At 35.4% G+C, this 27980-nt stretch overlaps 1 protein-coding gene across 1 annotated transcript; it reads right to left on the minus strand.

Annotated features, from left to right (window-relative positions):
• Positions 1-286: 286 nt before the first annotated feature.
• On the minus strand, positions 287-27294 carry metro (membrane palmitoylated protein 7-like protein metro). The gene is made up of 15 exons (XM_089253140.1): positions 27141-27294; positions 26954-27039; positions 21378-21496; positions 18548-18625; positions 13562-13639; positions 10228-10359; positions 9798-9879; positions 8515-8600; positions 7681-7949; positions 4558-4709; positions 4315-4401; positions 2940-3020; positions 2640-2842; positions 2334-2474; positions 287-2191 (listed from the first exon to the last, which is right to left on the minus strand). The coding sequence occupies exons 2-15, from the start codon at positions 27030-27032 to the stop codon at positions 2012-2014; spliced, it is 1767 nt and encodes a 588-aa protein (XP_089109266.1). The 5' UTR covers positions 27033-27039; positions 27141-27294; the 3' UTR covers positions 287-2011.
• Positions 27295-27980: the final 686 nt, after the last annotated feature.

Consider the following 27980-nt stretch of genomic DNA (forward strand, 5'->3'; position numbering starts at 1 on the left):
TATTTCAAAAACCGCACTTTAATTTCTGAAAGTATCGACGATGGTTTCTTTTTCATTAGCTAATTGTTACTAACTGCAATTTTTTCTACAAGCATTACGTTATACGAAAAAAATATTTTTTTTCTGCGAGATTGGCGAGAATCAGCCATACCTTATCGAGGCCGCGCATCGATACATAGGTTAAGAGGCTTTCGTTGTCATAGCAACGAGTGATGCGGTTCCCTCGTAGCTTCCTCTTCACTGCAAAGTTAACCTGAAACGGACTATAGTAGAGATTAAAATAAATTAGATTTTTATCAATTCTAATTTTTATTAATTCAGAGAAATGCATACAATTTTTAGGGAGACACAACATAAATGCAGGGTGATGTAACATATTTTATAGGGAGATTTCTGAATAAATTCTGGGGATGCGCAAAATGGTGTTACAAAATACTGTGGGTGCTTGAGCATCTATTACACCTTTGGATTTGAAGCCACAGCTAGGATCCCTGCGTCTGGCCCAAAAGTATTGGAAACTTTCACAAATTCGGAATTTTTATTAATTCCAGAAATGTTTTATTCATAAATTTTTGAATGTTTTATTCATAAATTTTTGAATGTTTTATTCATAAATTTTTGAATGTTTTATTCATAAATTTTTGAATGTTTTATTCATAAATTTTTGAATGTTTTATTCATAAATTTTTGAATGTTTTATTCATAAATTTTTGAATGTTTTATTCATAAATTTTTGAATGTTTTATTCATAAATTTTTGAATGTTTTATTCATAAATTTTTGAATGTTTTATTCATAAATTTTTGAATGTTTTATTCATAAATTTTTGAATGTTTTATTCATAAATTTTTGATTGTTTTCTGATTCTGGCTTTAATTCTTTCATAAATATTGAATTTTCAATAGATCCTGAATTACTTCTTAAATTAAATTCTATTTTTCACTGGATTTTTTTGTTGTTTAGTGAAATTTTTTTTTAGATACTTGCTTGCACATAAAGGATGACCTAGGTTTTTGAAGTAGTAAAAATTGAATAAAAAACTTGTCCTATATATGAATAAAACGGTGTATTTCATCTTTTTTTTTGCGGGACAAAATCTGCTCGGCTCTCCTAGAAATTTGGATATAGGGCAAAAACATTTTTTTTTCTCAATTTTTGAAGCCTTGATACAACCAACAACTTTAGATTCCAATGTTAGTAAATATTCGAAAGCAGCTCCAATAAAAGGTGAGAAATACTGGACTGCACACTATAATGAGGGGCTACTGTAAGATACAAATTTTAACAAATGCTTGGTTTCTTCCTCTGTTCTTTATCCAAGCTTTTTTTGGCAATTCAGATTAAGCAGGTTTTCAGATCAGCCGGGTTCTAGTGCACAAGAGGAAAAAGTGGAAATAGTTGTACAAAAATAAAAAGAAACCATTACAAATTCCAAAAGTTCCTGTTACAAGAAATTAAATCCTCCAATTAATATTCCGTCTTTTCTGGACTAATAATAATAGTAACTTTTAAGCACTTCTCAATGCTATCTTTCTATTATCACCCATTAAAAAAAAATTGCTAAAACATAACTAACAGCAGACGAAGAGCGATTGTCGTACCTTCGCAAGATATGGTCATATATTTTCATGAGCTTTTCTTTGACTATTTGTACCCAATACCATGAATAAGGTCTATATTTATCAAGCACTTACTTACCCAACTGCTTCCAAAAACGTAATAAATAAGTTAAATCTTGCACCATATATATATATAAATGGACCACATCTAATATAAAAGCTTTCAAGTACACTATGTACATGATTTCGGTACACGAAACAAAAATACTATGTATTCTACATTTGTATACGTGATCCTGTATAAAGCATTTCTTACATATGGTAAATGTATAAATATAGTTTATGATATTTTTACACTTGAACTAGTTAGGCAGATATATATATATATATATTTATTTAAATGCAATTGCGATTGGATGAGGCGGAGATTATTCCACTGGGGAGAAGAGATGGCTAGCTAGCCACCCAACTGGCTGGGACCCACTGAGGCACGGTTTCGACTTGTCTGATAATGCACAAAAACTCTTGGAATGCCTGATGCAGATTATCGTTCACAATAACGGCGTCGAACATGTGGCCATACAGGAATTCCAGTTTATGACCGATGTAAACAATTTCACGCAACTCATTCTCCTTTGGAAATAAGTAAAGAAAAGAAAAAAGTGCATGAGAGTTCTCTTATAATATGCAAATACTTTGAAAAATATATGGCAAAGACATTTAAAAAATGCACAGCATCATATCACAATGATCATTGATAATAATAAGCTCTTACCGTGAACCCTCTTGAGCAGAACTCATCAAATGTGGATCTTGCATTAGCGAGTAATCTAGTTTCTCGCAATACTTCTAAGGAAGGCGGCTTGATGAAAATTATGTAAGGCTTTATTTCAGGCGTACGCATCACTTTCAATGCCTAATTTGAAGAACAAGAAACATTCCAATGTATTCAAAAATTGCAAAGTATATTTTGATCATGAATTTCAAATTTAAATGCCTGTTTTAGTATTTGCAGGCTCCTCATATAAAGATACCATAACCTAACAAAAGAAACAATATCTTGAGCATTGTAACATCAAACCTGAGGATGTGGAGTCATCACGCATATGTAACCTGCATTCACTATGGACTTGACAGTTTCGATACTCGTGCCATACAAATTCGACTTGTACTCTCCATACTCGACCATACGTCCACATTTGATCTCCATTTGCATGCTCTCGCGAGAACAGAAGAAGTATTCTTGTCCATTGACTTCCCAAGGATTACGAGGCCTGCTGGTATCTATGAAGAGTGAAAATTAGAATTGATATAGTCATTGGGATTACACAATCCAATAATGAAGACCTTCACCAAGATACAAAAACATCTTAGCACATACGTGGTATAGTGGTTCGATATTTATCAGGATCCGATGCAATCAATCGCCTTTTCAATTCATTCCTTCCTACTCCAGGTGGGCCTAACAATGAGAGAAGAAAAGTTCTTTTCAATTAGCATAAACTAAAAAAGCCAACTAGTCATAACAGAAAGATTGAGCAAAACACTTTCAACTTTGATAATGAATATCCAGACGTGCCAACTTTTGGAATCCAGAGATTCTCCCATAGACAAGATCAACTTTTTCTTTGTTAAAATTTTTTAAAAAATCAATTAGGGAAAAGTGCCCTTTGCCCAGGCAAGTCCTGCATTGCCTTTGAGCAGAATACAATAACGCAAGACATTTTCATCTTCTCTTGAAAAGCAACACCTTTTGATATAAAATCATATGCACAGAGACTATCAGAATTCATCAAATTTTTGATACGAGGCAAGTGCATTTATTTTCAATTTTTATGCTATCTGGATCTGGAGAGAGTGGGTCCTCCCCAAGCACCATAAATACCAAGAAAAAATTTATCTGTCCCGTAAAATACAGGATGATTCAACTAACCTACACAATAAATTGCCCCTCCATGGACCCGCAATTGAACTGAAATTTTTTCATGTTTTGTTTTCGATGCAACTTTATCGCAACAGCTTTATATTGCATGGTCAGCACACAACAGCGACTGTGTAGAGCTTCCACAAATCACTTTAAAAGCCATAATCTATGACATTTACAGTCAGAACATAAAGCAAAATCCATACCTGCGACCATGCAAAACCACACAAAAAAATTAGAAGTGTAGCTCAGGACAGGGTGGGCGATTATGACAGCGTGAAAGAACTGCAATGAAGGGGGGGGGGGAAGGCAAAGGAAGTCTATCTATATATATATATAAAATATATGCTGAATCTAGTGCTCTAGCGAGCGAAAAATTTGCATGAGCTGGCAAACTCGTTTTGTAACATTGCCCATAAAAAAATCAGTTTTTGAGGCTGGTGCTAGAGGCATGCAATTATCACTGTATGACATAGATAGTATGATGCATAAGTTGTCAGCCAGCACTGTTTTTCACAGATGAACCAGTTTCATAATGAGAAAAGAATGCCTACTTGCATTTGCTGCATGAATTTTTCCCATCTGCGATTGTCTGGCAACTTTAGTTCATACTTCAGCCCCCCCCCCCCAAAAGCATATGCTGAAAATGAAATACGTGTAGTTAACACTTGCAATTTTTCTGATAAAATCAAGATGAAAATCCACTTTTTTGGCTAAAATCCGGAGAAATTTTCAATCATTCCAGAAAGCAGGAGAAAGGGTGAAAAATCGGGAGTCTCCGGCCTAAATCTGGAGAGTTGGCAGGTCTGAAAATCGAAGAAAGGTATCATACCAAGTAAAACAATTGGTCGGTGTAGACCAGGCCTTGGAAACAATTTTGCAACTTCTTCGTATGTTGGGATTTCTTCTCTATCAAAATCTAAAAAGTATTAGAAACGATATTTAATGTTGATACTCGGTTGAAACCATACAAAATCACTTCAGAAGTTAATTTATATAAATAAAAGTTATGAAGTTGCACAATTAAAAAAATATGTTTCTGATATGTTTTGGAGGGAAAGAAATAAAAGATTACCTTCATTATGAGGATTGTACATGATTTTCTTGATTTTCCGTGGCCGATGATCTCTCCTCAAATGTATCCTATAATGTGAGTTAATGTGTATGCAACCATAAATGTACTCATCAACCTGGCAGGTAGTCAGATCACGCATCTCTGCAAATCGCCTATAAAATTTTGAAACAAAAAAAAGTCCTGTGATGTTGATAATGATTAAAAAAACCCCAAAATACAGTAAACTTTCGATTATCTAATGCACATGCGCAAGATTAGGAGTGAATGGTGATTTGTTTGGTGAATATGAACCTCCTTGTGAAACGTTTTGGGCCCTGAAAAAATAAGTAATTTTGTGGGAAGTGTACTAATTTAGTTAATTTATCACAAAAGAAACTAAATGCCAAATTTTGGTTTCATTAATTCCTATTTTGTGAAAGTCAGTTTTCCAGATCCATATTTTTGAAAGGGTCCAGAAAATTTACCCAAATTTTGGCTGGGCAGACCTTTACCTCATCAAGAAAAATAAAGTGACAGAAAAATTTATGGGGGGTTTCATGCCACCTCTCCATAATCCTTTGCAAGTTTTCCCTATTCCTGGGTGAAAGATAGACTTTTACATTTCCTCATGTAAACAGTGCTACGAGCAGATGTGATTTATCATTATTACTCAAGTAACCTACATAGCTCCCTCATATACTTCACAAAAAACCAACTCTGGCCATATTGCTACATTGCAAGTTACTGCCATTAATGAGTTGGTTAGAAAATGAATCCGCCAGATATCAGTGGTCACCTCAAAATATCTTATCTAAATTCTTCTCTGGGTTTGAACCTGGGTAGATGAGCATCTTACCACCACGCCACCCGGGCATAACCACATAGCTGCAAAATCTCCCCAGGATTTCTACTCTACATCTTGGACACATCTGAAAAATTCTTATGTTTCCAGAATTTTGTCAATGATTACAAGAAATCCCTACTTTTGGAAAAATAATTATTTTCAAAGATTCGGGAAAAAGACTACTGCCTTCGCCCCATCCTCTACGAAATGACATAACAAACATTATGTAAATTGTCGTCACTGCATTGAATCACCAATTTTTCCATTCATGCAAGAAATAAGATGGCTAGTGACGCAAGTTTTTTGGCCTGATGATTTTTTTGCTGGTGTGATTTGAGTGCAGCAATGACAGGTGATTTAACTCTTTGTTTGGCGATGATGGTGATGCTTTGTGCTGAATGGCAATAGTTAGCATGATGCCACGTTTTTCCAAAGGGAAAATTTCTTTTATATTTGTTTTTGAACAGAATTTGGATCCATATGAAAATCTCCTTAATTCTCATTCTCTAATATTGGTGGCTATGGTATCATTTCATCTGTGCTTGTTCATATCCACACTCTGATAAAGATTATGGACCAAGCCACAAGCACAGACTAAAAATTTTTAAAGTTAAATTAAGATTTTAAATCATGGGAAAAAATCCTTTATGGTGAATAAGCCTATATTTTCTTTTGTGTTCACTACTCCCATCATTGGACTGTAATTCAATGAAAGCGTCCATTCACAGTCAACAGCACTTTTACCAGAATCGTCAGCAGACCATGCCATTATTGGCATTTCCGATTTGTTGTTAACTGAGGCAGTATTTTTTGCAGATGACCAGAAGCTTACATTTGTCTTCATCTGATATAAACATTTGACATAGACTAGGGAGTATGCTTTCTCACAGATTAGTGTTTCTTGCTCAAGATCATAGCCTGTTTCTTTCATTTTGGATATGTCAAGAACTTGAAATGTGTTGCTAAATTAAGGATTGGTCAACATGAAATATTGAAAACCAGATACAAATAAATAAGAGTACAAATACAAAGGTTACAACGGGTAAAATGCCTAATGAGGTGGCTGATAAAAAGATGCCCATAAAAAATATGGATGTCAAATATGTGTAAACTATATCAAAAGTACAGCAACCTAATAAAAGCAATAGAAAAAAAAATACAATCCAAAAAGAGCTATAAAAACCAATAATTTCAATAAAATATAGTATACTGCCCAGTCAGTGTTTGTCAATTTTACTCATCCAAATTTCGTTGAGTGAAAATACTCCACAATTAATCCTCCTAAGTTTTATAGGTAATTTTTTTAAATAGTTATTTGTTTGCTCACTGTTAAAAAAAATACCCCTCATAATTTTGAAGAGAAGTGAAACTACTCTTCAAAATTATTTTTTCAGAGATAACACTGGCACTGTGCCCGTTACAAAAATTTTTATGGCTGTCCCATCCAAATATGGATATCTTCTTGATTTATCCCAATTTGTCTTTCTTTTAATTGAATTTGAAAAGAATACCCAAGTATTTCTTTTCAAATGTGTCACCTATGTTTAGAATTCATGACCTCTGGGGATAAGCTATTCCATTTATTTACAAACCTATTAGAGAAAAATTCCCTTCGACACCACAATCTGGAGTTGCCCCTCACTAATCAATACTGGTGTCCCCTTGTCGAAGCAGTTGATTGATGATGTATTAAAAGCTCATGGTCCATCCTATCCATCCCATTGAAAATTTTAAACACTTTGATCATATACCCTGACACTCGCATTCTTCTGATTTAAACATATTCAAAAGAGCAAGCCTTCATAGCTCATGCCTTGTGTGCTGACAAGAGCACACGTAGCTCTTCTCTGCACCCCCTCAACCAAGTTTATTTCCCTCTGTAAATATGGTTTTCAAACCTTATGGCATACCTCAATCCAGGACGAACTAAGAGCCAGAAAAGTGGTTGGATCACTTTAGGTGAACACGAAGAGACCTTTATGAGAATGAAACTGAGCATTTTGTATGCTTTTGACCACATGTTTAGCAAACCTAAGTTGCTCAAGAAACTTATCACCTAAGTAATAACCCGGGTTCAAACCCACCCACAAAACCTGACAGCAACCTTGATGGTGGGAGACGAGCATCTTACCACTACACCACTCCAGCACCTGATTTTGTCAATTGTTTCTTAATTTTACACTCCAGTATAGTATGGGGTGCATCCGATAGCAGTTTATTAAAAATTTTGAAATTATAATTTAAAGAGAGTTTAATTAAAAAAAATATTTTTTTAGTCAAATTTCATTTTTTCCTCTCACCGTTCTTGGAGTTGGCGACTCGGAATGAGTCCAGCTCTGGAATTTCTTTCTCCATGTTTGCGGGCTTGCCACCAGTTCAAATCCTCCTGGTCGACTATGTGCAATACATCCCCTTTGATGAATGGCAGTCCGGCTTCTTTACAAGGTATAAGATTATCACAGCATGGGTTGTACGTAAAATGTGCTCTGACGCGTAGACGACTTTCGCGTAACGGGATGCCCAAGTCTTTTGGAACTAGCTTGAATGTAATAGGCCCATCTCTATATTGCTGCAATAAGATGAAATACATACAGAATTAGCATGCATGTGAAATATACCTGCACAAATGTGTAGCAATAATAATAATGCCAATTTTCAGACTATTCAAGATGCAAATTCAATGTGACCATTATTTATTCGCCATTCAAATTTGTGTTTACAATGAGCATTGACCAGTTATCTGGGTATTTAAATTCTCAAATTACAACCCATTGTGGGTATTTAAATCATGTATCTTTGTTGCTTCATCTGACAAAAGCCAGGTTTGAACTCTGAGACTGGCACAGCAATGGTCGGCTGAAGTTGGTTTTCCAACTTCAAGGCACAAAAACGTGCTATTTCTTCATACACAAAAAATTCATCACAACGAATAACAGTCATTACAGCATTTATATTTTACTGAAAAAAATGCCAGTTTTTTTTTTTTCACTTATAATTTGAAAGGTAGATGGCAATCCTTGGACACATATCTTATGCATGAAACTTACATAAACTCACAGTTAGGCTACACAATAATTAATTCTAACACAGCCGCCTTTTTCAAAATTAATATGATGTTAAATAAGGCTACTCACCAAAATATTAACAACATCCCTTGGTGATTTCCCTCTAATATTTATCCCATTTACTTCATGCACTTCGTCTCCAACTTGTATTAGACCTAAATACAATATATATTGTCACGTCAAAAACTGTTCATTAACACACATTACATTATTATTGTTTATAGGATAAACAATAATAATGTAATGTTTTTATTTATTATCAATGTCTATCATCATAAGTTAAAGAATTTTCTTTACAAAATGTTATTGATAGGATTGAAAGTTTTTCTCATTAAATAAAAAAATCATTAAATTGAAGTCAAGGTTATCAAAAATACATACACAGAAGCTAAAAAAAAATTTCTTATGTCAGGGTTCAATCTCTCTATCATCCCACCTGGGGCTATTTGCTGAAGATAAGAAAAGCTATTAATGCCTCTATGTGAGTGCCCCATGCCACTGTGCGTGAAATAAGGCAGGCAGGGTTGTGTTTCCAGTGATGTAGATGGTAACAGGAACTACACTTGTCCAGATTACAAGAGGACCTGGGTTCAATATTACTGGCAGAGACCAGATGACTTTCCTTTCTGAGTAATAACATCCAGAAAAAGGTAGTTCGTTATACTTGATGTATTGGGCTGAGAGAAAGGCCATATCAATATGGAATTAAAATTTTGATTTTTCCTACTTTTCTAATTTGGGGGGTGGGAGAGGATTTTTTAAATTTGCTTATTTTTGATGATGGGGAAGGGGGAACGTTTAAATTATGATCACTGATTATGTAACCAACTCCCCCCCACCCTATGGAAATATGAAATATTCTTAATGGCACCTTTAATTAATGCTCAAAACTGAAAATATAAGCTAAAAATACAGTGTGTGTTCACTGCAATTGCGTGAAAATGATTCCCATAAATACATAACAAAGTTCACAACAGAAGTGTCAGACTCACTATGTCTCTTCTTGAAAGGCAGGGCAATCTCCAATCAGCGGCATACACAAGATCAGCCTTTAGAGGTGCCACAAAAAGCTTGGGGGTTGAGGCACAGGGAATTTCTTATAGGAAGTCTGCCATGCATGGATTATATGACAATTTTTTTTTCTCATAGTATAGTGAAATTTGCAAATTTCGATAAGGGGGAGGAGCTGTATAATAACTCAGAGCGCGCAATGCCCAATATATTTTTTCTGTGCAGTCAAAATTGCTGTATAAATAGCATTCAACAGAATATGATAAATGATAAATCAGTGCAGAGATACGAGACCAACAGAAGCAAATATTTGCTTTTTAGAAATCCAAACAATATCTTACCACTCCTATCTGCGGCACCCCCATGGAGTACCCTTGCTATTACTATGGTATTAGTCTTTTCATCATATTTAATCGTTGCACCCTATGTACAAAATGAAAAAAACATATAATTAAAACGTAAATTTGATGCATCTGAGTGTTTCTCAAGCATTTTTTATATTTTTTGGTTATTTCTTTTTTTACTGAAAATTAAAGTGAATTGATTATTTCAAAAAGTGTATTTCAGAGGTCAAAATTAAAAAATTGCTCAACAAACATCTCATTATTGTCTAGCATTTATGTCAAACTTTCATTGATTATTAATCACAACTATCAGTGTTTGTATCATGTTTTCGAATGAAAGTGTTATGCGGCTAAAAAGCATTTGAAGAATCCATTAGTCCAAGTAATGAAATCAATATTCTGATTATTTCAATTGAAATGCACCAACCAGAGGTTCGTTACTCTTGACTAGCTGTACAATTTTAACAGTTTCTTCATCATCATCTAATTCATGGACGATTTCTGGGAGGTCTGGCTGGAAATCTTTCTTCGAAATTTGGTCATGAGCAGATAACAGAGCCTGAAATAAAAATCTGATTACAAAAAAATTCAAAACTCATGTACTAACACATTCAAATGGGAAACAAATCTATACAAAATTGACTATAAAGATTATATACAGTCAAATATTGTTAAGGGGTGCCTCTTGGGAAAGGAAAAATATGATCTCATAAGCAAAGGGACCCGATAAACGGAGTAGGCCATGGCATTGCTACTCCCCTATCATGTATTGATGAATTCATGCACATAAAACAAACATTAATAAAATGAGCTCACAATTGAAAATTGATAGACGCAAGTTAATTATATCGATTTACATTTTATTTATCTTAATTTTTTCCTCCATTCCATGATTGTGAAATTTTGCAAAAGCCCAAGATAGGGTAATTTTGACCTTTGTCGATTTTTGTAATAGTTTTTATGGTAAAAAATACTTCCATAATAAAAATAAAATATTAGTTCAAGACCATCAGAATTTATTGACCAGCAATAATTAAAATTTTAATTACAACAACTATCCAAGTTTGTCCTATGAATAAGACCAAAACTAAAACAATAATAATGTTCAATATCATTTAATCACTACAATATTTTAAAACTATTCTAATTTATTGGTGACTGGCAATTGAAGTCCAGTTGTAGGGATACGTGAAAATAAAAATTGGGAGTCCCTGTCAAACGGCTCTCTCAGAGAAATCTTAACATGACCCAGGGGCCTTAAGTGCATATACAGAGTGGACAGACAAACTCAGAGGGTTGTTAGTAGGCATCAAGAGGAATAAGAATTTCAATGTAACAATGGTGTCGCAAACCATGTTCAGAGGTCGAAAAATGCATGCAGGCTCTGAGTCCACAGGAGATGAAAGGTGGATCTCAGTTGATCGCTGAATGTGTTTGCTCACTATATCTGATGTAAGCAGCATCGCGAAACGCATGCACTGCGGTAGGATCATGTGCTGTGGATGACATATAAATTAGCGCTATTCTGGTAGTAAGCACATGTAGCAGTTAGTTACCTGTTTCAATGAGTATCCTCCACATTCACCGGATCACAATCCGTGTGACTTTTCCCTATGGGGTCACCTTAAATCAGTGGTTCCCAACCTTTGGATGCCGCGGCCCGGTAAATTGCTTTACTGTAAGTGAAAGGCTCGTTCATACACACAACTGACGAGAAATGAATGGAGGAAAAAAAAACTGAATCACACACTCACGGCCTGGTGTGACTAATGTTAGGGCCAGGCGGTTGAGAAACACTGCCTTAAATCACTTGTTTATGTGACACCTGTGGACACACCAGTAGATCTCAAAGCGCAGATTGCCGTCATTGTGGCAGACATCAAAAGCATAAATAGGTATCTTTGAGTGTGTCCTCATCGCAAAACGCATGCGCTGCAGTAGGATCATGCACGGTGGACGACATATAAATTAGCGCTATTGTGGTAGTAAGCACATGTAGCAGTTAGTTATCCGTTCCTCCACGTTCACCAGATCACAATCCGTGTGACTTTTCTCTATGGGGTCACCTCAAATCACTCGTTTATGTGACACCTGTGGACACACCAGCGGATCTCAAAGTGCGGACTGTCGTCATCGTGGCAGACATCAAAAGCATACCTGGTATCTTTGAGCATGTCCGGGAATCATTTTTACATCATTGTAGACTGTGCAATGACGTTAGCAGCCACCACTTCCACAACAACTCTTGCAATAATTAATCGAATGAATCATTTTGTAGTTATTATTGTACTTTTTGTTGTTCCAATGTGATCAAAACCTGCATGTGTTCTTCACGATTTTCACCCTCTGAACGTGGTTTGCGACACCATGTGACATTGAAATTTTTGTTCCTCTTAATGTCTACTAACAACCCTCTGCATTTGTCGGTCCATTGACAGAACACCCTGTATATATAGGTAGCTCTAATAACAAGGTTTGGTACCATGATTTTTAAGAGTAACTGTGCAAATAGGTAGGTAGGTTCTACCATCTTTTTGCCAGAGAGCCCTACGACAATCATGTGTACTCCCTCCTATCCTATAGTCGGGCCTCTAAGCAGGGAACACTTTTGATGGGACACTCAGCAATAAATTTATGGCATTCAAAAAAACACTCATGCAAAATTAGATTCATCCTTGGGTCTCAGGCTTGAAGTCTATCAAGCTCCCTTCCACAGGAGTTCATGCTCTGTCAAATGGCAGGAAAATCATGAATAGTTGAGCACCAAGTATCGTGTACACACATGGTATGAAAAGTTTCTGATTTCTATGAATATTTATGAAAACTGGCCCCTGCAGCTAAGCATGGAGACCCGTTATCAGGAGTTTAGTAACTTAAGAATGAAATTTAAGAAAATCAGGATTGCAAAAAAGTGACCTGGTAAGCATATTGACGCATTATTCTGGTGACTGGCTAACAAGGTTTTGATCGTATTTGATATATTCAATAAGTATACATCTTTTTTATGCTTATTTTGTAGGATAATTAAAAAAAAACAATTTAGATAGAAAAACAGAATAAAAGAAAAATCTGAATGGAGTATAATAATACTTCATAAAACAGGCGATAAAAAAAAGCAGAAATATCTATTCCTGTTTAAAGGTTATCGACTGAAAAGATTAGGAAAAATATTGAAAATGCAAATAACATGGAGATTTAACCGCACAGAAATAAGAAAACTTAGATTGCATGTAAAATGATTAATTGTTAAAACATTGGAACTCTGGTATTATGTTCTTTACAAGATGCATAACTCTGACATTAGAAATACATTAGAGCTACACATGACAAAAAGAAAAAAAAATTCCTGAGGTGACACAGTATGACTGAGTTGGTCCAACTATTAATACACTGGATCTACTGATTGAGTCACGGTTCAGACAACACTGCTATGTATGACTCTCATCTGCTTGCATAGGCACCGAAACCTAAGAGCAGAGGCCATTTGAGACCATCCAATAAATTTTGTAAGGGGGCCTGAGTAATTTCCCCCAATAATTTCTGAAAAAACAATGCAATGAACCTTCCCTCTCCTGCGTATGCGATCGAGTCCTATAAATATGAGACGACAAGCAACTTTCTGCCCCTCCAACGTTTTCTTCATGTTGGCGCCATTGTCTGCTTGCACAGTTATAGCAAAAAAACAAACACATTTTTTTTTTTCAATATTCTAGCTAAATTGCCTTACTTTTTTTGACAAGAAATTAGGAAACTATATATACTTTTATGGATGGCTGTGTTAAAAGTTGTTGTAGCTCCTGAGAGTGTATCGATCGACTTCTCTGCAGAGTTTCAACAACCTGAAAAAGGAAAAAACACATTAGCCAAATGATAAATGTTATCTATTGTGTGCTGTATTGATTGTATTGATTCAACATCTCAAAGTGCTCTCAAAAAATTGATGTCATTTCAGGTTAACAAAAATTCCAGCAATAAAATTTAGATTTTCTGAAAAGATATTATGCTGGAAATAACAATTACTTCAATATATTAAAAATGTGAGTTATTGAAGTTTTGACAGATACGGAATACTGGCTGAGTGAGGAGATTTCTATGTATCAGGAAAGGAAAATTTATCTCTGCCCACACGGGGACATGAACCCTGGTCTCTCGTTTGCCGGACGAGTGCTCTATCAGCTAAGCTATGAAGACAGATAGAATTTCCTCTCCTTGGAGCATATGCATATGCGGAATGGCTCCGTACAATGGACGGTGGCAACACTCTGCTAATAGCTCGCAAATGACATCAGGACCACCAGATGGCAGTATACGACGAAAGACGTCACTCTCCTTTGGTAATGCGACAGATAAGGAAAACTGGCTGAGTGAAGAGATATCGATGTTTCAGGAAAGGAAAATTCATCTCTGCCCTCACAGGGACTCTTCACTACTGCATTTCCACATTGAAGAAAACAACCTTTACCAAAAAGATTCAACCAATGCTCTTAGATAACAATATTGAACGTTCTATAATTTCAAATAGATATAGTGATACCATGGCTAATGATTACACTTCATTCTGTAACGAAACAAGATATTTTATACAAGTTTCTATGGAAAAACATTTATTCATTCCAGGTGCTGTTCAAAATTTAAAAAGAAGTGTTTTTTAAAACACCAAGGAGCACTATAAAAAATGGATCAAAGGGTAAACCGAATAGCTTCAAAATTGGATAAATGGAAGTTTATAGGAAGACAAGATACTCTGAAAATATTTTTCATTTTACACTACCAACACCAGATTTGTAAATCTGAAGTTAACACAACCCAGTCGAGTTCTTAAGTGCGCCCATATATTTGTGATTTGGTCATTTTATTTCTGTGTCTGATACGTGCAGATGAAAAATAGAAGCTCCAAGCATGTCAAGACTGTTCAGTTTTACTCTTGCACTAAAAAAAATGTGTGCTCTGAAAACATAGTGTTCCGGATAATTTTCCACAAGACTTCGAGATTGCAAAACAAGAAGTGGTTCGACAGATAAACACAGATTTATTTACAAAACAGCAATTTACACGTATTTACAAGCTAATCAGAGAGCTAACAACTTTCTCACAAAGTTTAAACCACGACTGACTTTTCATCGAATCTGTCTCTATTCGAGCTTCCTTGAGCCTCTCTGAGCCTGCCATCTTGTGAGTGCCAGACTATTTATAACCCCGGTGGAAACTTTGTAAAATAGAATTTGGTGGAATGTTCTTTTTCTCAGTTTCCAATTTGGCGGCGCCACCGTATGGGGGGTGGTGGCGTTGGACCACTGTCTGGTTGGGGGGGGGGGACTTTCTAGAATGTTCCCACCAGTTCTCCGCCAATCACATGTCTCTGCGCTAGACCGAAACCGGTATCATTTCTTCAACCCGCAAGGGTAAAAGGCTTATATCCCTGGAGGGACAGAGCCTGGGCCGTGACTGGTTTGTCGGTATCATTTCTTGTTGCCAACGGAATATTGCGATAAAGGATTGCACCATCAATCGTCTATAATTCGTAACAATAGGCTCTTTTTTTTCCAATGCACTTTCTGTTAGCTGAATCTTTTATTTCACACGAGTGGTTCAAAAACTTTCAGAAAGAGAAGTTTAGGTACATCTGGAGAAAAATTCAAAGGTGAACATGAATTAATTGGGCTTGAGTGACAGTAATTCTGATTATGACTGGTGTTAAAATTGAGATTTTTTATGTATGTGAGCAGGGTTCATTGATATATATCAATTGATATTTGGGAAATAAATATTGGATATATGGCATATGATATTTTCAGTCGAAAAGGATTTGGTATTTTCATTGGTAAATTAGTTTATCAATCATAAATTAGTTCATCTGTAAATAAATAAGCAGATTTGCTCAAACATAAAAATACTCAGTTAAGAATGGGAATGAGCAGATATTTTCAGTTCAGAATGGTTTGATATTTTCAGTTCAGAATGGTTTGATATTTTCAGTTCAGAATGGTTTGATATTTTCAGTAGAGGATTGTTTGATATTTTCAGCCATGAATGGGATAATATTTTCAGTCTGATACTTTCAATAGTAAATGGATGATGTTTTCAGTCAAGAATGAGCTGATATTTTCAATCAAGGATGGGCTGATATTTTCAATCAAGGATGTTTTGATGTTTCAGTTACGGATGGTTTGATATTTTCAGCCACGGATGGTTTGATATTTTCAGAAAAAAATGGACTAATATTTTCAGCCCTAAATTGGCTGATATTTTCAGTCAAGAATGAGCTGGTATTTTCAGTAGAGAATGGTTTGATACTTTTAATCAATGAGGTTTTGATACTTTTAATTGAGGTTTTGATACTTTTAATTGAGGTTTTGATACTTTTAATTGAGGTTTTGATACTTTTAATTAATGATGTTTTCATACTTTTAATTAATGATGTTTTCATACTTTTAATTAATGATGTTTTCATACTTTTAATTAATGATGTTTTCATACTTTTAATTAATGATGTTTTCATACTTTTAATTAATGATGTTTTCATACTTTTAATTAATGATGTTTTCATACTTTTAATTAATGATGTTTTCATACTTTTAATTAATGATGTTTTCATACTTTTAATTAATGATGTTTTCATACTTTTAATTAATGATGTTTTCATACTTTTAATTAATGATGTTTTCATACTTTTAATTAATGATGTTTTCATACTTTTAATTAATGATGTTTTCATACTTTTAATTAATGATGTTTTCATACTTTTAATTAATGATGTTTTCATACTTTTAACTAATGATGTTTTCATACTTTTAATTAATGATGTTTTCATACTTTTAATTAATGATGTTTTCATACTTTTAATTAATGATGTTTTCATACTTTTAATTAATGATGTTTTCATACTTTTAATTAATGATGTTTTCATACTTTTAATTAATGATGTTTTCATACTTTTAATTAATGATGTTTTGATATTTTCAATCGAGAATGATGTAATATTTTCAATCGAGGATGATGTAATATTTCCAATCGAGGATGATGTAATATTTCCAATCGAGGATGATGTAATATTTCCAATCGAGGATGATGTAATATTTCCAATCGAGGATGATGTAATATTTCCAATCGAGGATGATGTAATATTTCCAATCGAGGATGATGTAATATTTCCAATCGAGGATGATGTAATATTTCCAATCGAGGATGATGTTATATTTTCAGCCACAAATTGGCTGATATTTTCAATTGAGAATAGTTTGATATTTTCAACTGAGAATAGTTTGATATTTTCAATTGAGAATAGTTTGATATTTTCAATTGAGAATAGTTTGATATTTTCAATTGAGAATAGTTTGATATTTTCAATTGAGAATAGTTTGATATTTTCAATTGAGAATAGTTTGATATTTTCAATTGAGAATAGTTTGATATTTTCAATTGAGAATAGTTTGATATTTTCAATTGAGAATAGTTTGATATTTTCAATTGAGAATAGTTTGATATTTTCAATTGAGAATAGTTTGATATTTTCAATTGAGAATAGTTTGATATTTTCAATTGAGAATAGTTTGATATTTTCAGCAGAGGATGGGTCGATATTTTCAGCCGAAAATGGGCTGATGTTTTCGATCACGGATTGTTTGATATTTCCAGCCAAGAGAATGGGCTGATATTTTTTATGGGCATTTTACCTGTTGTGGCCTTTGTATTTGCAGTCGAGGATGGTTTGATATTTTCAGCCACAAAAGGAATGATATTTTAGTCTAATTTTTTCAGTTGTAAATGGGCTCATATTTTCAATTGAGAATGGGCTCATATTTTCAATTGAGAATGGGCTCATATTTTCAATTGAGAATGGTTAGATATTTTCAAGAGATGGTTTGATATTTTCAGTCGAGAATAAACTAATATTTTCAATCAAGAAAAAGTATAGATATTTTCAAAACTATCATATTTTGCCTGCTTCTCCAGTCAAATGTGAAAAAGGATTTAAAATATCTTATTAATACTTAACAAATGTAAAAGTTGGAAATGCTCAAAATTTTACAGTTTACACCATTTGTGAAACTTTTATAATCTATATTAGCTTGACTATTCTGTCAAAAATATCAGATCATAATTTTGATGTTGAATGCAAAAAGTTACATTAAAAACATTATTTAAAAATGATGAATGTTTAAGGGAATCCTAAAGGGATATGTTCCAACTATTAGTTTACATCAAGCCTGAAAACATTCACTATCAACAATATGTTGGCTATTGTATAGAAAATATCGGATATATATCTAAATATTTGATATTTTCAAAAATATCATAATATTTATGAACTCTGTGTGTATCCATATCAATGAAAATGTTCATTATCTAAGGCATAAAAATTATGAAAAAATCTTTGTTACCCCCAAAAAAAAAAAATTCATAAGCCAAGGAATTCGTCAGCAGAGGTATCACTGTATTCAAATGGGAAGTTTTTCTCAGCAACCAGAAGAATTTTCTGATTAAAGGTAAAACACTACTCAACTTTTTTTTATAATATTTAAATAAGGAAGCATCATACGAAAACAAAGGCTATTTATTGTCTTTCCCGCTCAGAGTCAGTAGCTCTCAAATATTCTTTTTTAAACAACAGGATTAACATTCAAAGTAATTAGAGGCACACACACACACACATACAGTCAACATGTTAAGGATTATCAAATGACTAATGCACAACTATATGGCAAAGGGAAGAGATTTAATATAAGGGAAGAAAAAAAAAGACTAACCTCCTCAGTAAGATCACAGGCATTGTAATGGACTGGCAGTATATGGCGATCATTATGCACCAAAACTCTGTTATGGACCTGCAATAAAAACAAGTCTTATATTTTTTTTATGTATACTCATATTTTGTTCTGCAGTGACAACATACTCACTAAAACTATGAATATTGAAAGCAAATCTCTAATTACGATATCAAAAAAAAATTAATTAATATGAAATTGCAATTTTTTCCGGCTACAATTTAAGAAATGGCGAATCTGGAATTGATATACACTAGAGTCCTGCTAATCTGAAAACCTGCTTAATTCAAATGGCTCTTAAAAAAAAAGATGACTGTGTGTGAGAAAAAGAGAGAGAATCAACTACAAAAACCTCATAAATTCTGCGATGTTACATGTTTACATATAGACAATGAATGCATGATATGTCACAATGATGAATCTCATAGTTGCCTAGAAAAAAATCTCCATTTTCATTTGAAGAAGCAACATATACCTAGCAGACGACAGTTCATTGTCATCGTATCAGAAGCATGATGTCTGATGGGGGTTGCATTATCACGCTGCTCCATGCAGGATTGAGGGTTTTACCAGGACATGGTAAAAACTAGGTATTTACTGGTAAACACTGTGGTAAAAATGATAAAAACCTTGTATACATAAATATATACACAAGGTTTTACCATGTATAATTAACTTCTATGTACTGATAAGAGAGTGAGTGACCTAGAGTGTTTGCAAGCATGTGAGTTAGCAAAAGAGTTACATACACTCTAGGTAAGTATTTGAATGATAAAAAAAAATGACCTAGAGAGTGTGAAAGCAGGTTAACGACAAAAAGAGTGATCAAGAGCATGTGAAAAACTTGTTAATGAGCAAAATAGTGACCTAGAGTTTGTGCAAACATTTGAATGACCAAAAGAATGACTTACTGGGCCTTGAGCAAAGGCCCAGCTCAGTGAGTAAGTGACATAGTGTGTGTGCAAGCATGTGAATGACCATAAGAATGACTTAGAGCATGTGTAAATGATCAAAAGAGTGACCCAGCAAGGAACCATGTCAGTGAGCAATCAAAAGAGTGATCCAGAGCGTGTGCCAGCATGTGAGTGACTAAATGAGTGACTTGAAGTGTTTGAGCATGGGAGTGACCAAAAGAATGACTTAGAAACACATGTGTACTTGCAGGAATGGAGGGAGGGAGGCCAAGTGAGTTATTGCACAGGGTGGTGAATTCGAGGAATGAGTAGTCAAAAAATTAGACTAGAATGGGGGAAGGGTGGCAAAATTTGTGTAGCCTGCAGGCGGCAAAACCATCAATGCGCACCTCTGGTCAGAGATCCATTGAAAGTTACTTATGTACATTCAAAAAAGTCATTTATAAAATTCATTGATGAAAGTCACTATATTCTACTAAATGTTCAAAGCGTGGCCCTCAGAGTAATCTGATATGGCCTGTGGCAGTAAATATAATTTCAATTGCATAGGTAAAATACAGGTAATCTGTATAAGGTATAATTTAGTTCACACATGTATACCCAATCAGATATTGATATTATTAAATGGGCGGCATACCAGATTGGTCTATTTTACCTCAATAACAAGACAACAGTGAAACTCTTCTTTATGAGAGTAATTCATTATGTAAACATGTTCGTAATCTAAAACACAAGTATATCAAAAAGCAACTCCCCCCCTCCACAAGAAATAATGGAAACCAAAATGATTCATTTCAATCACAACTACAATCACAAGATATAGTGCAGGTTGATTTATTTTTACTTATTTTGTATTGAATATTTTTGGAATGGTACAATAAAGCAAGGAGGCTTCACTCTGGAATGGCCACTTGTATCAATACACAACACGATTGTGGAACAGCCTTTCACGGCTTGTGCAATGAATTTCCTTCCTGTAATTAGTGACCCCATAAGAATGGACCTGGGAAGAGGGTCCAAGCCAAAAAATTGTCTCCTAAACAATGGAAGGTCTTCATTAATACATATATGCATTCAAACCTGAAAAACGCTTGCACCCAGTCCCTGAACTCGTTGACAGCCTTAGCCCCAATGAGTGAAAGAGAACCATCAGCTCAAATATGATCATGTGACACTCCACAGACAATGTGAATATGTGAAGCCTCTTCTATATTACTCTTCCCCTAGGAGGCTTTGATATACATACTACTCGTATTGCGACAAATCAAGTAAAAATTCTGAGTCCGGTTTATTGGGTCAGAATTTCTTCTCGTGATTTGCTCATACTACAAGACACCACTCGTTCATCAGATTAAAAGTATTTGATTATTTGTATAAACAAATTTGATGTCAAGAAATTCACCAACTTGGCAGGGATCTGGATGGCCAACTCTAATACAGCTACATTAGACACATCTATTTCCTGCTCAAATTATGAAAAACTGTCTTTGAAGACTTAATAAATATTGAAAAATGTATAAAATGCATGATGCAAGACTGCCACCTGGCAGTGGAATGATTAGTGAGTTAGCCTTTGGCTGTGTAGGTCTGGGTTTGAATCCCACTTCGGCATGAATGCGTACTAACAAATTCCCTGGACAGATCATATGCATCTCTTGGGTATATGCAGAAATCATATTTAAAAAAAAAAAATTGTTAGGAACTGATTAAGGATTAATCAATGATTAGTTACAGATTAATTACTTGCAATGTGAAGTTTTTACAGTCTCTGTGTTACGAATTTCTGCTGGTTCAGTTTCAGTCTTTCATGATTTTCATGCAGCATTTTGAAAACGTAAAAAAAAAATGCATTAAAATATAGTTTCTTTTGAGAAAAATACAAAGAAAGAAAAACTTACAAACACAAGTGCTTGCAAAGAATAACTCGACAAGATGTCTCTCAAGAAGATTACATCAGCAGGTTGTGTGTCAACTCTCCTCGAAACCTCCTCCAAGGATGCAAGAAGCCTCTTGATATCTGAAACAGAATCATATGACTCAGCAAACTAAAGAGAAGAATAATATTTTTCATGCATGGTTTGACAAATCCCAGGTTACTATGGGACCTAAAATATTGGTATTGATAATTTTTGTCGCACCACTGTCATTCTGCACACGAGGGCTAATTAGTCTGGGAGCTACAATTTATTGCCGTTCCGAACGGCAGGATTGTATTTTGCACTCATCGAGAGGTGGTGCTCTAACCCCTCGATGGGGGACTCTCAAACACATCTGGAGAGAGCGGGGGAACATGCAATAACCATTTGGGGAGGTGTATAATGCTTGGTATCCATACTTCTTCCAAGGTGGTTCAGTCACTGGTGCCTGCTATTGTACCAAGGTTCACCTTCCTCACGTGCTTCTTTTTAGAGGTGTTATGGGTCCTCAGATCCTCTTCATGGACAACAATGCTACACAACAATGCAGAAATTAAGGACAAAGCTGAAAAACTGAGGTCAAGCACTCTTTATGGATGAAAGTAGATTCAGTCTGACTAGCGATTATGGATACAAACACATCTGGAGAGAGCGGGGGAACACGCAATAACCTTTCCAACATCATCAAAGGGGACCAGTTTGGAAATGGCAGAGTTCTCATTTGGGGAGGTGTATAATGCTTGGTACCCATACTTCTTCCAAGGTGGTTCAGTCACTGGTGCCTGCTATTGTACCAAGGTTCACCTTCCTCACGTGCTTCTTTTTAGAGATGTTATGGGTCCTCAGATCCTCTTCATGGACAACAATGCTACACTTCATCGTGCAAAGGTTGTCGCAGAGCTCTTGGAGAGCAAAGACATTCAACGTCTTACTATCCGATTGGCCGGCAAGGTCTCCGGATCTAAACCCAATCAAACACGTGTGGACCATCTGGAGAGACGTTTGGCAGCATGTCACTAGCCGACAGGAACGATTCCAGAGGTGTGATTGGTGCTACAACAGCAATGGACAGTAGTGCATCAACAGCTCGTTGACAAACTTGTACTCAGCATGGGCAGACGATGTAAATCCTGCATAGCAGCAAGGATGATCAAATCCCCAACTAAAGGCTGGATTTTCCTTGTCAGTCACTTGTCACATGGACGTTTTGGTCTTCTGTCCTATATTGTGCTCTAATTTTTCAATAAAGTTCCTTTTTATCTTTTGGATTTTTTTTTTCTCTTTGAAAAGTTTTGCTTACTTTTTCGCCATGTTCTTACGTCCTGGGGCTGTTATGGTATTACAGTGAAATCTGTATAAAACGGAAGGTCAAGAGACTGAAATTATTTTCCCATTCCAAACAGGTTTCTGTTTCATAGAGGTGCATATAAAAATATATGCAGTGATTTATTTCTATAGTTTACAAAACTCAAGTTTTGAGAATATCACCCTAACTTCTATAAACTAATGAGTGTTAAACAGAGACACGAATATTATTATTCTGAATTTTTTCGTGTTTGCTGCTTCAAATTACCATGCATTTGAGATTTAATATTTAATGCGCTAATAGTTAAACTTCAATATAAAACATTTTTTCGAATAGCAATAGAATAAACACTTACTCTTGTCAAAATTTTTTTAGTATAGTGACATTTTGATATAACAATATGTTGCAGACCAAGAAAAAATATCATAGTAGAGGGATTATCGCGTTATATTGAAAATTGTTCTTGTGTACAATCAAATTTATGCTGCTGTTGCCATATTTTCTACATCAACATTATTAATAGCGTCAGGAAATGCCCTTTTATGCACGCCACAAAAAATTTTAATTGATTAAGTTATTATAAAAATTCACTTGCATGCATTTTCCCAAGTTTACCGCATTGCACTTCCATGTCTTATACAGAAAGTAGCAATACTAATACCTTACTTTAGCTTTTGCTGATTTTTTAGTGAGAAATACTGATGTTATCAGATGCCTTCAGAAGAAAGAAAACAAGTGGCGAAGTTAAACTCAAAATAATTTTGAGCAAAATATTAAAAAATATTGTTTTTTTATAGCGGTTTCAGAAATCTCCTAAAAATATAGTTATAGAGGGATTTATTGAAGTAAAGGATATCCTTATATCAAGTATCGTTATAGTGAGGTTTCACTGTGTTTAAGATAAAAATTGAGAAATTACACACCTTTTTTAAAAAACAGTGATAACCAATCAGTAGCGTTGGTGAAAAAAAAGATTCTAAATATCTGTAACATTTAAATTTTGCTTTTTCTACACCTCTACAAACTCTATTTTTTTGTTCAAATTCAATACGTGTTTCTTGTTGCTAGTGGACATCTCTACACTGAATGAAAATCTCTGCAGTAGCCAAAACAACATGGTATCGCTAAATTGCAAACAATAATTCAGTCTCCCTTGCATATTACTCTCTCGAAATTATAAAACTTTTTCCAAGAAATAGAAGTGTTTTCTAACAAAAGTCACCATTTGCATCATAAATGAAATGCGATACAAACTTTCACTAAATTTTTCAAAGTAAATTTGCTTCCTGTCAAGCCCAAACCCCAGAACCAGTTCCTAATACGCATTCATCGCTTTTCCAAGAAGTGAAAGAGTTTGCCTAACAAAAACGGGGATCAGAACAACTTAACTTTCCTCCCATCTAAAGGACAAAAAATTTGCACCTGGCCAAAAATTTGTTCAGTTTTAGCAGATTTTGTATTTTCAAATGGACTAAATATGCCTTCCGTTTCAGCGTTAGACAGTTTCTATCTTGAAGAGGTTTCCTATGATTGAAAAAGCATTAACTATTCACAAGACTATATATTTGTTCCGTTTAAGACAGGTTTCCGTCTCATACAGTGTTCGTTTTAGACAGGTTTCATTATATATGTGTCGATTTGGAACACTTTTGCATGACATTACATTAGAAAAACTGACTCGTCCTTAATTTTTGCACATCAGCGTACTAAGGTATGATTTGCTGGCTTACCGGCTTCATTGAAATTCCAATTTTGCCCACAATGCAAGAAAGGTTGAAGACCCCCGGGTCAGGAAGGTTAATGCTCAATTTCTATAATTGTTATCAAGTCATAGACAAAAAAACGTTCGTGGCATCAAAAGCGTTTTTCCCATCATACCAGAAATGAACCCCAGAATATAACATTTAAAAAAAGGTGGTGTTCCCCGACTTTCATGGGATGTTGCAATTTCTTGCTGAGCACACACAAGCTCTAAGGAAAAATTGAGGTTTTGTTGCCTTTGTAGCGTAGTCATCTAGCACGCTCATCTGATAAGTGAGAGGACATGGGTTTGATTCCCCGACAAGGGATGTCGGATTTTTTTTATTTCTTAAATTCATCTTCACATCAGTCAGCTGTTGAAAACCTTCATATGGATAGCAGAAAGTTAGACCAACCTTGAAGAAGAAGGCTGAATGAATGAACGCCAGGGTCTCTGCCACCGGACTTATCCCGTTGCCGAGATCTCTTCCGGCCCAGCTTCGTGGCAGAGTCTGGAACAAAGTGAGTGTGTACACCTAACAGTCTGAGTGTGTAGCTAGTGTTGTGTATGATTGAAGAAGAAGGCTGTGGCCTTCATTTTACGGGAGCAAAAATCTGTGAACCGCAAGAGGTCCAGAACCGGGTAGCATGAACAACTTTAGATACCCTTCAGAAAGTCGCCAAATGTCGCACCTTGGAAAACATTTGTTTATTTTCTCTGTGCTTGTCTGCAGGTTATATTGCCTTCTTTGTCTGCTAGGGCTTTAAACCTGCTTAGTAATTGAACTTAATAATATTAATAACGGGCGTTAGGAAAAAAATTACATTTTCTTTGATTTAACCAAATGTGGTTCAGGTGCATCAAGATGACAATAATAACGGCTCACGAAGCTGGTTCTTGCTATCATTTATTGATTCACAAATATTCTAATACATTCGCATTGCGGTAAGCTGTAGCATTTCTTGTTGATTTTTTATCATTTATATTTGGGGATGGGGGAGGTCATGACAAAGTAAAAGCAAAATCTATGGTTGTAGCTGTAGCAATTTTACTTCGTTCCCCCTTATCCATCTTATTTCTCCATAATAGCATGCGCGTATGTTAGTCATTGGACGAAACGTTTTCTACACCATTGCATTGTTGAACTATGTGTTGTTTTGATTGTGTGGCAGTGCTGCATATTCTGTTCAGTTGCATTTCTGCACAGATCCCCCCACCCATTATTGATGGTGTTAAATTGCTTCTGTTGGGCCAAGGCCTAGTAACTTCAAACCCTGTGAAATTTATTTTTTTTGGTTAATTTTAATTTTGCATTTTTGTGATTTTTTGTTTCAAATTCGGTAGTACCAGCATACCTTCTGCTCAATTCCATCATTGCACATGTGGATTTTACTTTATTAAATGATTACACGTGTTATTCACATTTCTAAAGTGGATTATCACTGTTACGTGGAGGATGAAAAAAGGCGAGCTGTAAAAAAAAAAGCTTTTATATTTCCCTACGTTAAGTGTCTCATTGCACTAGGATTGCAATCCAAGGGGAACTCCCCCCCCCCCTCATCAATACGAGGAGGGGAGCAATGTCTGTGCGTGAACACGGTGGAAAAGCCATTTGTGTGTTCCAGGCATGCGCCGTACAAAGTATGGCCAACAAGGTGTTTGATTTTTAATGATTAAATAATAATTATTATAATACATAAAATATTTCTTTTATTTCCACGTTTTTAATTGTTTTTTGGTAATGGGGCAGTTACGCTAGCCCCAAAGCGGGTTTGGTGATAAAAAAAGTTGCCAAATCACGGTATACAGAGTATTGGGGATTTTTCCCTCGGTTTGAAAGGTCTAGATCAGCGGTTCTCAACCGGTGCTCTGTGGAGCCCTTGGGCACTCTCCAGTTGCTCCGCAGCCACTCAAGGAAAATAAATAAAAAAAAACCGTAAAATTAAAAAAAAATAATTATAAATATTTTTAAATAGTAAAAATAAATCAGTAACTTTGATGGATAATTAAAAAATGAGCCTACGGGGCTCCGCCGTAGAATCTTTTTACTAAAAAGGGATCAGCGAGTCAAAAAAGGTTGAGAACCGCTGGTCTAGCTCATAGTTTCCCAACCTTTTTTGTCCCATCACCCCCTTCTTCAGAAATTTTTTTCTCCCTATCGCCTCCAACGCAATCTAATCCATAGGATCCTATATTATACCCGTAGCTTCTACCACTCCCTAGAACATTTCATTGCTCCCAATTGGGTGTTAACGTCCACGTTGGGAATCACTGATCTAGATAGCGTTAGCTTTTTTTAGATTATTCTTCATCATTATGTTTTCCATACTGGCGATGTTTTTTTTTTGGCGTCCGACGGCCTTGGCGACTTTTCGTCATGCCGTCGGATGGGGTTCGGTTCCAAAAAAATCGCCAAAGTGGTGACTAATATCGAAGCTTTTTCGAATAATTACTATAAGCTATAGAGCGATGAATTATTACATTCAAAAAACACACGACCCTTGCACTCACCCTGGTCATTTGTATTCGAGTTCTTCGCACCAATAACCATCTCCCTTTTCTTTCCGTCATCCCATTTCGTCAGTTGCATACAAGACCTTTCAAATAAACAAATAAATTAGCTTTAATTGCATCCTTTACACGCCATGTAAACAAAAAAAATCCCCTTCTCGTTGAATACTTGGTTTTCCTTAAATACCTATGAGGTTGGCGATTATCTTGGACATGGAACAAGCGCAGACGATGGGTTTCTCGAGAGATTTCGTCGATTTCATGAATTTCTTCGGACGAAACTAATAATAATCACAAATGAAATTCGTGCTCGTGAGAAACGACGCTTTAACACAAACAGCTCAGTTAGGTTGTTGATTGGGAGGAGTTTCGAAACAGACGAGATACCGAAACTCCCAGTTGTGTTGCAGCGCCATCTAGACACAGTGAGTGAAGGCTGTTCAAAGTTGGTGAATTCTGATTTCAAAAAACACGGAGTGCGGCAAACTTTAGCCCTGAAGGCGCTCGACGTTGTGAAGAAGTGTTATATATTCTAGAAACCTTGGTGAAGAGCAGTGCCGTCTTAACGCATGAAGGAAAGGGGCCTCACAAAAATAAAATGTGGTTGAAATTTCCGAGAATTCTCCACGTAAGGCCTCAGAAAAATCATTTTGCCCGGGGGCCCCATGATGTTCTTAAGACGGCTCTGGTGAAGAATGCTCGCCTCCAGTGGTGTCGGAGCCGGGGGCGCTGAGTATTTTGTAACATGGGTCCGAGCATCTCCGAAATTGATTAGGAAATTTAATCTACACAAATCTCTCCTACACAAAATTCAAGACACGCATCCACTCGTCTGAAACACTTCCGACGCCCATGTGGGCCACTTCATTGACTTGACAACGTGTCACTTACGGGCAGGACTCTCTTCTTAAGAGCACTATGGGCACCCGGGCCACTTCTTTTATCTCAGGAAAATTTACATAGTCCGTGAAAATTTTAACTATATCTCATTTTTGTGAGGTCCCTCTTCTCTTGAGGCCCCGGGCCA

Source organism: Pholcus phalangioides, unplaced genomic scaffold, assembly GCF_987345545.1.
Source record: "Pholcus phalangioides strain wild (caught in Gottingen) unplaced genomic scaffold, Ppha-v1.0 ptg000032l_1, whole genome shotgun sequence".
Classification (NCBI taxonomy): Eukaryota; Metazoa; Arthropoda; class Arachnida; order Araneae; family Pholcidae; genus Pholcus; species Pholcus phalangioides.

Excerpts from the sequence above, each read along its gene's own strand:
- metro (XM_089253140.1), bottom strand. The coding sequence starts at position 27,032 with ATGCAACTGACGAAATGGGATGACGGAAAGAAAAGGGAGATGGTTATT. Across the intron at positions 18,626-21,377 it reads CTTTGCAAGCACTTGTGTTT|GTCCATAACAGAGTTTTGGT; the intron begins GTAAGTTTTTCT and ends TTTTTATTGCAG. Across the intron at positions 2,475-2,639 it reads TGATGACTCCACATCCTCAG|GCATTGAAAGTGATGCGTAC; the intron begins GTTTGATGTTAC and ends TCTTCAAATTAG.